A 16,385-nucleotide genomic window follows, 5' to 3' on the forward strand; every position below is an offset into this window, starting at 1 on the left:
TCACAAAATCGGAATTGACCATCAAGATCTGCAGTGTAAATGCAGCCTAAGAGTTGTGCATGAAAATAAATGTTTACTGAGTCAGTATAGCTACTCTATTATATTACGCTGAATATAATGCTAGAGGGAATCTGATAATGGCAAATGTTTTATTTTTTTAGTTAAAAATGGCCAATAATGTTTTAATGACAGATTGCAAGCATACAGTTGAAGTCAGAATTATTAGCCCCCCTTTGAATTTTTTTTCTTTTTTAAATATTTTCCACAGAGCAAGGAAATGTTCACAGTATGTCTGATAATATTTTTTCATCTGGAGAAAGTCTTATTTGTTTTATTTCGGCTAGAATGAAAGCAGTTTTAAATTTTTTAAAGGCTATTTTAAGGACAAAATTATTAGCCCCTTTAAGCAATTTTTTTTCCGATAGTCTAAAGAATAAACCGTCGTTATACAATAACTTGCCTAATTAGCCTAACTTTTTTTTTTAATTAACCTAGTTAAGCCTTTAAATGTCACTTTAAGCTGTATAGAAGTGTCTTGAAAAATATCTAGTAAAATATTATTTACTGTCATTATGGCAAAGATAAAATAAATCAGTTATTAGTAATTAGTTATTAAAACTATTATGATTAGAAATGTGCTGAAAAAATCTTCTCTCTGTTAAACAGAATTTGGGGAAAGAAATAAACAGGGGGCTAATAATTCAGGGGGGCTAATAATTGAACTGACTTCAACTGTCACAATAGTTGTATTGTCATGTCATCATTACTGTGCATTAACGACCAGGACAAATATAAAGTGTAGTCAAGTACTCCATTCCAAGCCTATACAAAATTTAGCATTTTAACCAAGAGTAGACCTACACATAGGGCTAATATTATTAGTGTTGTTTTATAATATGTTTAAGAAATAACAATAACACCCTACTCATATAAACCTTAATTTTACATCCTGATCTTTATTTTAAGCCAAAAAAATCGTGATTCTCATTTTAGCCAGAATCCTGCAGCCCTACTTAGTATGTTAATAAACATTGTGCTTTCGTTTTCTACAGAGGACAGAAAATCCCACGGGTTCAGAATGACAAGATAAATGTTCATGTTTGGTGGATTCTATTGTGTTATTCTGGTTCTCACCCCCTCTCTGTATCTCTGTATGCAGGTACGCCAACCCTCTGGTCACAGACAGAGCCAAACGACAGCAGCTCAACCAGTCCACAGTCCGGCCGCTCAGATACGTGCACAGTGAGCCCTGGGAAAGACAGAGGGAGGACTCTAGTCAGAGGAAATCATCTGCAAAGTACAGGGAGGAACGCACTGGAAAAACATTGGGGGAGGGGGGAAACGAGGGAGGACAAGCTTCAAGCGCAGAGCAAGAGAAAAAAAAGAGGCGCTGTATCTCAAAGTTACGAGAGTGGCACAATTATTGCTGCACCTCAGGACTACCTTCAGGGATGCCTCTTGTCGCTATGGCAACCTGGCTTGAGGTGAGCCCACAGGAAGTACAGGCTGAAAGCCCACGGTTATGAATAATTGAAAAGTTCTCAGCTCAGTCAATAAGCTCTCTCTTCCTCCATGAAATCAGCAAAGTGTTTGTGGGTGTGAGTATGCGGAGAGTGAGTGAGGTAAAATGAGGATATTCCAAGTCTTTTTGTTTATGTTTCATAAGCTAAAATAAAATGAAGTAAAAAAAACAACAAGGATGAGAGAGTGAGAGAGTTTTAGGTGATATCTGAGGATATCATATTGCACTTGTGAAGCTGCTGTTGCCACGAGATCAAACATGACATCAGATCCCTCAGGTCTCTAAATATAACCACTAAATAAATGCGTGCGCTTGCACTTTTGATGCAGAGAAGAAAGAATGTGAGAGGGAAAAAAAACACAAGCAGACTAAATAACTGACAGGAAAAGAAGAAGAATCTGGGGTTTAGCGCTTTTCTAGGCGAGAGCTTTGAGCTCCTTAGGGTTTTTTGCGATACTCACATGAGGATAAAACTCCAGCAGAAGGAGAAACTCTGTCCGACCTTCTGTGCCGACGCGCTCCTCGCTCTCTAAGAAGCGCGCTATGTTCTCATGATCCAGGAGGAGGCGATAAATCATACGCTCATTAGTGAACTGCTGGCGGTTAGCAGAAATGAAAACTTTCACTGCCACAGATCGGTCATCCAGCGAACCTCGATACACTGTACCGTACCGGCCCCGACCAATCAGCTGTGAGGAACAGAAAGAAGAAGAAAAAATAAGTGAAAAGAGATCAAAATGTATTACACATGCTAGAAACATTTTTGTTAGCTTTGTTCTAACAATGCTAGAAATATTCTAGCTAGCGGTGGACTGATTGCTAGCAATAGTAACCTGGCGAAATGTTAAAACCTACTAGAAACATGCTGCTTGCAAGGTATTTCAGGCTAACAACATTCTAAACATGTCAAGAACATGCTAATTCATGATAGCAACATGTCAACATGCTGGAAACATTGGCTGTGTCTGAAATTGCATAATTCCATACTATATAGCAGGGGTGGGCAAACTCGGTCCTGGAGGGCCGGTGTCCTGCACAGTTTAGCTCCAACTCTAATCAAACACACCTGCTTATGGATTTCTAGCGATCTTGAAGACACTGATTAGCTTGTTCAGGTGTGTTTGATTAGTGTTGGAGCTAAACTGTGCAGGACAACGGCCCTCCAGGACCGAGTTTGCCCACCCCTGCTATATAGTATGCTAAAAACAGTATGCGAGCAGAGTAGTACGTCTCTCATAGAATTCATAGAATTTTAAAAACAAAATGTAATAAAAACCCAGATGACCAACTAATTCTGAGATTCTGAAGTGCGCATCGGATGGACGCTATGCTATCCCATGATGCACCACGAGAGAATTTATGAATGGCAGAGAAGCGATGCAACTGACGCAAGGGTAGGTCACGTGATCATGACAAAATGGCGGATGTTGTACGTCCGAGTTCCATTCATACTGCTCACATTCATACTGTATAGAACATACTTTTCTAACTGCCGACTAGTAATTTTCAATTCAAAAGCAGTACCTACTGAGCATAGATATTTACATTAGATGTTGCCTACACTATTGGTGTCCATTGGAAGGAACGCGTCAATATAGCCGCCATTTTAGTACAAGGTAGCGCTCCTTTGAAATGAATGTGGGACCAAGGTGCAATGGAGGACTGGCCATCCAGTGGCAAATATTTTTTTAAATTACGAAAATTATAATTTTAGATCACTTTTCTACATCGGTGGATAAGTAATCACACAGGCATTGAAGACAAAGAGCGAGTGTTTGTGTGCATGGAAATGTATTATCCTCCCTCCCTGTTAAATTTGATCTAATCCTTGTCCTAAAACACACCCCCTCTCCTGCTTTCACTTCTCATTCTAACGGAGCGATTCAGTTGTGAATGAATCCCCGTCATGAATGACTCATTCACTTAGCCGACAATAATACAATTTTCTGACCCCACTCAAAAGACATCGTATCAATGCCTCCTTTAATCTGTGATAAATGTCCTGACCAGGAACTTGCATCTTTTTCCATATGATGTGGGAATGTGGAAAAGTACAATGATTTTGGAATGAGGTCTGTGTTATCTTATCTAAAATTATGGAATCTCCTGTACCAGTGAATCAAAAGCTGTTTGGCTGGCTGGCTTAACTTCTGCAAAAAAACTACTAGCCCAACATTGGCTGCCTCCACATAATTTGCACACGTACAAGTGGTTTGTACAACTTAAGGACATTATAATGTTGGAATTATCCACAGCTCGAGTGAACTTGGTACAAACGAGTACATAAAAAATCTGGACTTGAGCTGCTGACAAAATCTCCTTGTTTATTGCACAAAGCAATGATTAGGATTCGGAAAGACTGCCTTACTTTGTATAATTGATACTGTATTTTGTTTTTGTTTTTATGTTAACTTCTATTCATTGGATACCCCAGTTTCAAGAGACCGCAGGGAAGGGGGGAGGGGGTATTTGAATTGATATATTTCATTATATAGTTTTTTCAGCCTGTACATTTTGTTAACAATTAATAATAAAACAAAAATAAATAAATAATAATACAAGTTTCTAGCACTGCAGCATATTGTTGTCATATTTCCTTTACATTGTTTGCTGACTTTATTCAACCAAACTAGCATAAGCCTAGTATTTTAATGCAAGCTACTGTCCCTAAGATCAGTGCAGTAAGTGACTGTATTATCACATTTGTTTAGTGCAAAAGTTTATAACATACAAAAGCGTAAAAAACTAAATCTTATCTATGAAATGTTCTGCCTTTGTGCTTTGTTTTTTTGTTTGTTCATTACTAGACCTGTACACAGCGCTAAAGCTCAGCTTCAGATCTTCAGATTGGCTTTAGTCTTGACTAAGTGCTGTTGAATGACATTTGTCCTGGGAGCTCGGGGTCCGTATGTGATATCTAGTGTATATATCTATGCCTACTGAGTAGTAGGTGCTGTCAGACATAGCTATTAAAAAGAGTTAAAACATGCTAGCAACATAGTAAGAGTGCTGGTGTGGTGAAAAATCGAGTCCCCCACAGAGAATTGGGATCGCCTTATAGGACCCTGCATGATCCTATTGTTTCACTGAAGTTGTAATAGGTATAGTTTGTAGCACCTGATTGTAAAGTATAGTATTACAACTATTAATTCTGTGCATGTTCACGTTCTAATTTATTTAATATAAAAAGCATTGACCATTTCATTTCACCATTATAATGACATTTATGAGTGTTATATTGACCCTTCATATACTGATGTACAATTAAATCATTGGGATATGAAAGCATGTATGTTTCATATTGTTTAGTTGGCCCATTTAGTCAATGTGCTAGCATAATCATACATCTACTGTTAGCTAACAAGCTATAACAAGCTAACGCAGCTCTGATTATCTACACAACAAGAGATCACAATAATAGCTTTTGATCGGGCAAATTACCACAGACGATCACTTGAGGTCCTAAGCGCTACTTGCATGTTAATTTATACTAACAACTTAATGTTAAACATGCTGATGCTAGCAACATTAAAAAAATGCTAAAACAATGCTAACGATATATTAATTTATAACGACAACGTGACCATGCCAGACACAAAATTAATCTTCATTGCGTTCTAACTTTCTTTCTATTTATTTCAATGTAGGTTTAACATTTAGCTTTAGTTTGGTTCATCTAAGTAAAATTTACCTTGTTGTGTGGATAATCAGAGCTAGTTAATAAATACTGAAGTACAGAATCACCAATGCCACCTCAAATTAAATATCTCACATATTCCATTGGTGTTTACACTTAATTTTATTTGAAAGCTGTCTTTTACCTCCTGCAGTGCGAGGTTGTCCAGATCCAACGAAGGAGGTGAAAGTGCCGTCTCCAGAATATTCAAAGTATGCAGTGAGTGTTTACCACGTCCTGGAAAACACAAATATACAGTTTATCCAAGTGTAAATATAATTAATTTCATTGTTATTTAAGGCATAATTTCATCATTACAGAAACATACCTCTTAGCATGCGGTACCCGAAAAAAAGCAGAATGACGAGGACAGCAACCATGGATACAGTTGCTAAGGCGACAACTATGACTTCCTCTCTGTATAGTCGGCGCGGTTCTTGAAAGATTCAAAGACAAAATGTTAATTCATGGACTAGAAAGTGAAGTCATTTGTACCTACTGTACTGTGTGTTTCTGTTTAACGAACATTATGTACAGTTGCAACCAAACTTATTTAGCCCCCTAAGACTGAAACAACTAACAAATGTCGTCTTTTCAGAAGAACTAGAATTTTAATTACAGTTGAAGTCAGAATTATTAGCCCCTCTGAATTATTAGCCTCCCTGTTTATTTTAAAATTCTGTTTAACGGAGAGAGTTGTTCAACACATTTCTAAACATAATAGTTTTAATAACTCATTTCTAATAACTGATTTATTTTATCTTTGCCGTGACGTCAGTAAATAATATTTGACTAGATATTTTTCAAGACACTTCTATACAGCTTAAAGTGACATTTAAAGGCTTAACTAGGTTAATTAGGTTAACCAAGCAGTTGTATAACTATGGTTTGTTCTGTAGACTATCGAGAAAAAAAAATAGCTTAAAGGGGCTAATAATTTTGACCTTAAAATGGATTTTAAAAAATTAAAAACTGCTTTTATTCTAGCCAAAATAAAACAAATAAGACTTTCTCCAGAAGAAAAAAAATATTATCAAACATACTGTGGAAATTTCCTTGCTCTGATGAATGTAATTTGGGAAATATTTAAAAAAGAAAAATTCAAAGGGGGACTAATAATTCTGACTTCAACTGTATATTTTAGTTGCACTTGTAAAAGTTTAGCGGCTTATTAAAGGGATATTGTCACTGTGTAGCAAAATATATTTCAGCTTTAGGATTTTTTCTAATACACCTATATCATAATTATTCCACCCCAATGCGATTTGGTAAGTCATTCCTTTGTATGTAACTGCGTAAAATAGTTAAACCCTACCTATGGAAATTTTATAACAAGACTATAACTTTTACACATAAATAAACGTACCCCATGGCTGTTATAAAGCTGACAGCAGATATGGCCAAAATAAAAAAAGGTCTCACAAAACTATAGAGGACATTGATTTCATAAGTGTTATTACATTAGTAAGTCTATGGCTACAAGAAAACGCATACATTTAATCTAGACACAGCTGGAAACATTATTTAGCTGTAAGTCTCAAATATTATGAATCGTTGACAAAAAAAAGACTTGTGGTAAAAAAGGCAAAGCTTATAAATAGAAGAACCCCATGGTAAAACATTTCGGGTGGTGGGGTGAATACTTTTACACATGAAAATGTTGAGATAATCCCAGAAAAATGTAGTTATATGCTTTTCATAATCCGCTTGTTAAGTCGTGATGTATGGAATACTGTTTCCAGGTCCAAGCCGCTACTCAGTTGAATTAAAAAAATATTTGTTTATGAATACTTTTTAGTCAAATCACACATTAAAGTGATTTTTTATAAAATCATGAAATAGTCAACAGTGTCTGGACTTGCTGCATCCCAGATATCAATATTTTAACAATTTATAAAAAGTTGATGCCTTTCTGGCCATCTGATATTAGGCATAGTTATAAATATTGCAATTATGATTTTCGAAAGTATTACATTGCTTTGTAAACATTTATTATTAACATTTGTTGAGCCTTCCCATACAGTTGATAGAGTGCTTGGATCCGGAAGCTGCTTCATGTGATGTCAGACAAACAAACAGATTATTCAATCCCAATGCGATTTTGTAAGTCATTTTTTTGTATTTTACTGCATGAAATAGTTAAACCTTGCCTTTGGAAATACTATAACAACACTATAACTTTTACACATAAATAAATTTACTCCAAGGCTGTCTTAAAGCTGAGTAGCAAATTTGGCCAAAAATCAAATAGGTCTCACAAAAACTATAGAGAAACACTAAAAATTCATCTAGACACAGCTGGCCACATTTATAGAGTCTCAAATATTTTCAAATGTTGACAAAAAACCTTGTGGTTAAAAAAAAGACAAACAAAGCTTATGAACAGAAGAAACCCATGTTAAAACAATGGGGGGGGGGGGGGGGTAATATTGTACATGAAAGTTTCAGATAATCACATTAATATATATATATATATATACTTTTCATAATAGTATACTGATGCTTTCATTTGCATAAACGTTTGACTGAACTGAAATATCTTGCAGATCAAGGGTGCTGAATGATTTTGATTGCAACTGTATGTGTCTATAAACCACACACACACACACACACACACACACACACACTCACGAAGCGGCTGTGCGGTGGTCGGGGAAGGAGGTGGAAAGTCCTCTGTGAAGTTCAGGTTGCACATGTCTTTGTTGCAGCAGCAGAATCGGTATGTCCCATTCTGAGCCACTGATGGTGGGTTGGTCACCACACAGCGGTCATAGCACTCTTGGTGGTCACCAACATTCGTCCAGCAACCTGTATGAAATGGAGAGAAAATAAAAGGTGAGGCTGACGGTGCAGTTATTTTTGGGTGTGTGTTTGTCTGAGGAATTTTTTGCATACCTTGCTTTACTAGTACTACTCCATTATTTTTTTTGCCCCAGAGTCCAAAGCAGCGAAGTCCTTGATAACAGCGAATAGTAGAGTTCTCATGAAAGACAAGTCCTTCCCCACGCCCACCGATGCGCTCGGCCAGACCCTGTGGCTGCTCTGCATACGCACACTCCCTCTGCTCACTCTGTGCCGCTGAAACCACAGAGATGGAAGATCAAATGAGAAACAAAGACACTGGAGCTCCATGATATAGGGAAAAAAAACGACATTGAGATGTTTTGTTGAGTTGAGTTACACCAGATGATCTGAATAGAATTTATTATTATGTATTAAATGTGATGATTTTATAGGAGAGCACATTTGCATAAAATGCACAGATAAATACAATAGAGGGTGTCTATAGGCCGCGACAGACCAAGCCAGAGGCCAACAACTAGAACAGATGAAACTCAAGTGTGTTGTCGCCTCGTGTCGATTTGCGTCTGGTCCCGCTCGGACCAACAATCTGTCTGTGAACACACCAAACAGATGGCAGCCGACTGAACCGAGAGCGCGTGTTCTGCACCTGCAAGAGAGGACATGTCGCACCCACGGGGGTCTGTTTTCTGATTCTACAAAAGAGAATTGGAACTTCCGATGCACACATGCAAAGTGTAAACAAAACAGCATTTAGTAACATTTTAACAGTACTTGTCACTCACCATGGAGGGATTCGCTCATGCAAATATGTCTGATAATCTAATAATCCATATAGAAGGGCTACACGATTTGGAGAAAAAAATCGAATTGCGATTTATCTTATAAAAATTTTTACTTAATTTTTAAGATTTACTGAAAACAAGCTACAGGTTTGATGCGATGATTTGAACAGCACAAACGAAAGACCAAGCATAATCACAAAGTACGCTACATGCTAGGCCTACTGTTTATTTAAAAACTTAGAGCTTTCAAAAACGATATGCTTTTTACCATATTTGATAGACCAATGAAATAATCGCAGCTTTTGCGAGATTTTGGTTTAAAAACGAATAATCGTCCAGGTCTACCATATAGTTTGCAAATATTTGACAAATGTAATGAAATTAGAGTCGGAATCTTTGTGTGAACCATCTTGACTTTTTTTACTTGCTACTTGACTTCAGTTTTTGATCTCGCACTCTGTTGCTGAAAAACCAATCTGGGTGCGTTTCTGAAAACCATAGTTAGCCAACTAAAGTCGCAAGTTATGATTATTAAAGTCGCGTCATTATAAACATAGTTCGTCGATTTGCCGTTTCCCAAATCAATTGTTCCAACGAACATTTGCAAAAATGCGTCGCAAACTTGTACGTTTGCAACTACACCTCTAGAGCTGTAGTTATAAACATAATTACTGGTTGTGTTCTATTCCCAGTTATCCCCCCTATGCCCTATTCATTTAGATCATTCCAACATTTAAACTTGGAATTATTTAAAAAAAAATTCTTAAGCCACTATAAATACCCTAAGTTCCATATAACAGCCCCCCTTCCACCCCTACTCCTCCTTCCTGTCCGAGATGGGTGGCACGGTGGCTCAGTGGTTAGTACTGTTACCTCACAGCCAAAACGTCACTGGTTCTAGTCCTTACCAAGCCAGCCGACTTTTCTGTGTGGAGTTTACACGTTCTTCCCGTGCTAATCAATCATCAGCTAAGTGCGAACTCTTGAAACACTTTTTTTGATGCGAAAACAGAAAAAAAATCTAACCCGGTTTGAATTTATTTATGACGGATGAAAGTTTCGGAGGCAGTGTGTCAGTACAATTCACACAACGTGAGGTCAAACTTATTTTTTAATGTGCAAAAATTACAGACGAAAATTTCGGATTCAGTGAGCAATAACCTTTAACATTGTATATCCTGCGATGTGACTATTGTGAATGTGCACATTGCAATATTGATGCTTAAACGGTATATTATGCAGCACTTGTCTTCATTGCATAAATAAATAAAAACAATTAGCATTTGTTAAAGCTACACACTTGCTTTAACTGGGTTTTTTGTAACCATTTCGAGACCCTAAAAATACATGCAAATGATAATTTCCTCTCTATTAGGATTAAACTTCACAATATAACCACAAATCTCATGTGTTCAGAACTGTAGAACCTGGTCAACCATAATCCAGACTATTGTGACTATTGTACATTGCGGTATCAACGCTAACTGTATATTGTGCAGCCCTAAAAGACACCAAAGATAAAGAGATAGGCATATGGTGCATCTGGTTTGGGGGGTGGGGTGTTCTAATGTGTACAGTACCTAGTAATAACTGATACTTGTTCTCCTCTGCTGAGGTTTCATCCGAGCTGTACCAATACTAAAATGTGACACGTAAATGCCGCAGATCACTGATAAGCCTAAGGGAATCATCACTACCCACGTCATTATATTTGTGACTAGATTTAAATAAATAGTCAGCAAGCAGTCACCATGTTAAATGACTGTCATATGCAACTTGAAATTGCTGTATTGTGGTCAGCAGATGAGGTGCAGATGGATGGATGGGGAAATCCGAAATGATGTCACAGCAGTAAATCTAGATCAAGAGTTCTGATTTCCTGATTATTTAAGCATACTGCAATCATGTACTTTGCTACATTATTAGAGCCGACTGTAGCCCCCGACAGTGTGTTAATAAAAATCCCCGAATGACCCCAAACCCCTTAATCTCGTCATTTAGACCCATTTCATATCAACAAACAATTAAATATCAAGGAAATTGCAAACGATAGAATAAATAAAATAGAAATTTGTTTTTAGACTATTAAAAGCATTATTAAACTATTAAAAATGTAGACTATTAAAAGCAATAACCTTATATACAAAGATTAAACTGAATAATAAAATTTCACTGCGTATTTTCTTCATGTATCAATGAATTGTATTTTGATTCTAATTAAACTTACTACAGTTGTTCAGTGACGAGCAATGAATGAATCTCTTGTGGATAAAAAAAGCTCATCATTATATCATGTTTGATATCAAATCAGGACCCCTGATGGTTCGTGGGCCCTTCACAATGCATGTCCATAGGAAGGAACGGCTCTGTACATCATAACAAAACATGAAGACATTCAAGCCTGCTGAATAAATTTACTTTGGATGCACTTTGAGATTCATTCCTTTGAGTGTTTACTGTTTATTTATGATTTCAAATGACATTATGAGGCCTTTAAATGTGATTCTGATGTTAAAAAAGTAAACTGACTTTAATGAAATCTTTAGTAGTTTAAGTCTGCAAAGAGCTGCCAGTACTTTTCTAGCTTTTATATATATGAAGAGTTTAGATGCAAAGACCTTTAAATGCAATCAGAAATTTTCCTCTTAAATAAGCATTTTTACCAGGCTCCCGTGTGTATGTTTAGTAATATCACTTTTATGGCAAAGAATAAGTCCTTTTCCTGGTCTTTAAAGTGAAATATCTCAACATAAACAAAGGAGGCTGAAAAGAATTTTCATATTTGATGGAAATTTCAGATGGCACTTACAGCTTTTTGCATCTGAACTCTTTATATATTATTGCTTACTAGGGTTGCATGGTTTAATATAGCCTAATTAGGGTTAGGCGATGTCGACCAATTTGACTGTCGTAGGAGGTGGTGAATTAATTATTTATGAAAAATTAATTAATTCATAACAAATAAATTACTTTATAAATTACAAAATTTTATTAATATTAATAAATTACCATTTCAACTACCTTGTTGTGATGGTCGCGGAGATATATGTGTGTGTGTGTGGGGGGGTTCGAACACGAAAGTGACCACCCTCACTATTGCCGCCCTCACTGTTTTTCCTCTATGGACGCACCTCCCCTGTTTGTGGGGAAAATTTAAAGGTCTCGTTTTTTATCCGATCTTTGACGTTCTTGAACTGAAAAATTAAGGGAGGGTGGGATATAGAATAGGCCCTTCCCTTAAAAAAAAACAGCCAATGGCATTCTGTTTTGATCACAGCTCTGCCAGTGAGAGTGATTGAGCTCAAGCGCATCAAATGAAAAGGCAAATGAAAAGCATCATGAAGGGGGCGGGGCATGTGAGATACTTGAGAGCATTTGATGGTCAAGATTTGTATGAGGTGACGTGAAAAAAATGTAGATCGATTTAGGCGCAATTGACAAACTGCAAATGTTTGTAAAAATGGATGTTTATATAAGTTTTATATTTTCTAAATGCGAATTTTGTCACTGTTTTGGAGTACACCAGGTTGTATTTATCCTTAAACAGATTGATACTGACACCTAATTTTTTTTTCATTTCAATTTAACGGGACTTTTAAATATACTTTATGAAGACCTTTGTTATACATGATAGATTTGTCTTCTTAGATATGAGGGGGGGGGGGGAGTTGAACGTCATGTTAACCAGAGTTCAGCACAACCTACTCAAGAGCATACAGAAGAAAAAAACAGGTTAGTGATACAACTTCTATTCTTCTGTAGCCAACATTTGTTTTGAGAAAGCAACACCTCAGCCAGACGGACTTTGTGAGAACCAAACCTCCCCAAGCGTCTTGCACACACTGGGATGCAGGTGATGTTTTTTTTTCCAGCAAGAATGATCATTGTTTTTTCTTAAGGCCTGCAGATTGAAGACGTTATCGTGAGGAATGCAGATAACGCTGATCTCGGAAGGGAGCTCAACTTTCAGAGATTATGTTGTCCAAGGTCATGCTTAGCTATGATGTCCACAGAGGCCTGTTTCTCTGCTCGGCTTGTGGAGGAGGTTATGAATGCGCTCTGATAGCAACACAACTGAGCAGTTACCCAGGGGGCTTTACTGTGCTGAACACACAACGCATGTCTTAGCTCATCTGCATTATTCTAACTGATGGAGTATATGTGCACGCACTTAGAAAATGTATAATATATTATTCTTGTATTATTCATTTGTGTGCACTAGGATTGTGTGATAATATCGTAATTGCTGTTTTAAAGATGTGTAAGCTAACATTATTATTAGTGAGCATGTTTCTCGCATTACAAAATAAAAGCTTTGAAACAAGTCTACAAGCATTCACTGAGTGATGAAGCCTAGAAAGCTTGTAAATATCTTGATCAAATAAGCTAAAAAACTATAATTTTATCCTTGAATGAGTTTGTGTTGTTTTATATTTTAAGATATGATATACAGAATAGGAATAAAGGGAATAAGCCGAAAAGAAATTCAATGAATGAATGTATACATTATAGGTTGTTTTCACATGACGTCATTGATGACGCGGGAAATTCAGATGGACGTCAGGAAGTAGTTTTTCTACATAGGAATCGCAATCAAAACATCAAAATGTTTCTGTTTTATGTTGTTTATAATTGTTTAAATCGGGCAAAATAAGAAATGCCGAACAGCTTTTATAGAACACCAAAACTTATAGAACTCATAAAGCGAGGAGAGTTTAAGAAACTGGCTGAAAAATGGAAGAAAGGCGGCGTGTAATAAATTTCTAATTATTGTAATAGAATTTTTTAATTCATCCATATGTACAAACTTTTTTAATTCATTTCGTATAATTCGTTTGACAGCACCAATAAAGATATACATATATACAGGCCTAGCTATGTGTATTATATGTTAATATGATATATAAAAATCATATACAAACACCACCACACTTATGCAAAATCCAGGAGATCATAAATAACGTACCCTGCCATGTAATCATGACAATGAAATCTCCATCTTGTTTTGCAATAATCCAAGTCTTTTCTGGCGTTTTGGCGGAATAAACAACCGTAATGTTAACGTCAATGTGAACAGTAGCGGTGAATGTTTATTGATGGTAAATTCATCGATAGAACAAAAAAGAAATGCAACCCTTGTGACAAAATTAGACGGTTATTACTGTGGAGCACTTTTTCCCCCTTACACAAATAAATAAATAAATAATAATGTAGACTATGCGTCCATGCTTTTGTATGCTTTCATCTGTTATTTTGTGATGTCTGGAAGATATCCACATGGCAAAAAACCAAAGTAATTTATAATAAACATGTTTTTGAACCACATAGTAAAGTGTATAATGTGTACAAATCTTTGTTAATGTAATTATAAACTTATAAACAGTAATAAATACTGTAATGTTAGTGTAAACTGTGGTGCATTGCGATTATTGTGTAGAAAACTGAAGCCTATTGAATAATTTGTTTAATACTACAGTTGTGTTGTACCACAGCAACAATATAATTACTCCAACAGTTTAATTCAAGGAATTATCTATAGTATGCTTCCAAACACTATAATATTTATTCACTATAGCATTTTTCATGTAATGTAATTATACAGTATCTACCACATCGATGAGAGTCAAATATATTTTAGTTTAGAAGAAAACTCGGTCCTTTTCATGATATAAGAATCATGCACAACATATGTGCTTTTTCCTATTTATATCTCCTTTGAAATATGGTATAATTGCAAAAATACGGACTTTCTTCTTTGTCTCCCATTCAGTGTTTTACTTCCTGCCATCCATCTGAATTTCATGCATCATCAGAACCACGTGACTGAAAACAACCTATTCACTTAGTAATGGTCAGGAGTGCTGCTGTTTTTCATGAATATTACCGCTGTCACAAATGTGACACTGATTTAAAGGTCCAGTATGTAAAATTAACTAGTGGTTGCACTTGGTATAGCAATCCAAATTCTAAATATTAAAGAGACTGCAATGAAATACCGGCAGTGGGCAGGTTATAGAAACCAAAACATTTTATACTACTATAAAAAAAGTGGTATTTTTATGTTTTAGAATAGTCAAAAAATTACATACAGCACCTTTAATACAACACTTGAGCAAACTAGAAATTTACTGTGCGAGTTTAGACTAGGGTTGGGTCGATAGACGATGCCATCGTCCATCGCTGATGGCCGATAGACATCATGATGCTGAGCCGGCATCACGATCCTCTACCGCCCTTGTCACAGCAGCAAGCCGCTCGCAAAAAATACACACGGCCCCAAATACGTTTTAAAATGCCATTTTAAAATAAAAACGACCCACATCCACACTGGCGTTTCATCTAGCCTTTCTGAAAAGCCCTCCTTCCACACTATACTGCTGTAAACGCACTTCATGTGACCACACACACACACTCTGGCATGCGCTGCAGCATATGCCCACGTCTGAGCTCCAGGCAGTCAGCGGGTGCCTATTCGTGCTTTGAGCACAAAACCCCAGAGAGCAGTGCACATCGGACAGTTTATCAAGGATGTACCGCTGGATCGCGTCTCACTATAGTTGGTAAACACGATATTTATTAATCTTATCTCTATCTAACGACTCTTCGTTTTTTTGAATCTATCAGGTAACATCTCACAGCGTCAGTACATTGCTTCAATCTTTCACTTTCACGCTTGTACTTCAAACCTCAGATACTGTTGGTTGGTTCCTGTTGGTTGTGCACCTTTTGTTTGTCGACACGATTATAACGACACAGATCACTCTGCCTATTCATGCCAGAGTCCAGTGGAAAAAGTGATTGACAGGTGGTAATTTGTGTGTAACTTATCTTTATTTATTTATGATTTGGTTATGGGTAAAACAAAGACCATGAAGGTCAGGTCGTTGAAACGGTAGGCTACAAATAATTTATTCGTTATAAATAAAAAATTAATTCACTGCCGCCTACAACGACGATGTCATCGTCCATTGCGATGTTTCACATTAGACATCGTACGATGCCAAATCGGTCAACATCGCTCAACCCTAGCCTAGACATAATTTTATGTTTTGTTAATGAAACAAGAACCAAACAAACCAACTTTTGTTTTGTTGAGTGTTTGAACTTTGTCAACCAACACCTGTCCATCACAGGATGAATCTGTCAAACATGTACAAACAATAAAATGTGTAGTAATTTCATAAATATTGTTTTACAATTGTATAAAAGAATTAGCAAAATGTTTCAGCAATTTCTATTATTCTTTTTAGCTATTTTAATAGCTTTTCTACATAAATAAACAATCAAGACTGTTTACTATTTTAATATATTTAAAGATGTTTTGTTTTAAGGCGGCATGGTGGTTCAGTGGTTAGCACTGTTGCCTCACAGCAAGAACGTCGCTGGTTCAAAACCAGTCAGTTGGCGTCAGTTGGCGTTTCTGTGTGGAGTTTGCATGTTCTCCCCGTGTGTTTCCTCCTGGGTACTCAGGTTTCCCCCACAGTCCAAAGACATGCGCTATAGGTGAATTGAATAAGCATTGAATAAGTGTGAATGCAAGTGTGTATGGGTGTTTCCCAGTGCTGGGCTGTGACTGCGTAAAACATATGCTGGATAGGTT

The 16,385-nt window shown here is 36.6% G+C and overlaps 1 protein-coding gene across 1 annotated transcript in view; it reads right to left on the minus strand.

The window, feature by feature from the left end:
- bmpr2a (bone morphogenetic protein receptor, type II a (serine/threonine kinase)) overlaps nucleotides 1-16,385 on the minus strand; it is a 50,749-nt gene that overhangs the window by 19,397 nt on the left and 14,967 nt on the right. Inside the window, exons 2-7 of the mRNA XM_056459643.1 lie at nucleotides 8,094-8,276; nucleotides 7,830-8,006; nucleotides 5,527-5,634; nucleotides 5,344-5,435; nucleotides 1,984-2,211; nucleotides 1,135-1,249 (exon numbers count right to left, since the gene is read on the minus strand). Of these exons, the coding sequence (XP_056315618.1) occupies nucleotides 1,135-1,249; nucleotides 1,984-2,211; nucleotides 5,344-5,435; nucleotides 5,527-5,634; nucleotides 7,830-8,006; nucleotides 8,094-8,276 (903 nt within the window). The remainder of the gene's footprint in view (nucleotides 1-1,134; nucleotides 1,250-1,983; nucleotides 2,212-5,343; nucleotides 5,436-5,526; nucleotides 5,635-7,829; nucleotides 8,007-8,093; nucleotides 8,277-16,385) is intronic.

This window comes from Danio aesculapii, chromosome 6 (genome assembly GCF_903798145.1).
Source record: "Danio aesculapii chromosome 6, fDanAes4.1, whole genome shotgun sequence".
NCBI classification, from domain to species: Eukaryota; Metazoa; Chordata; class Actinopteri; order Cypriniformes; family Danionidae; genus Danio; species Danio aesculapii.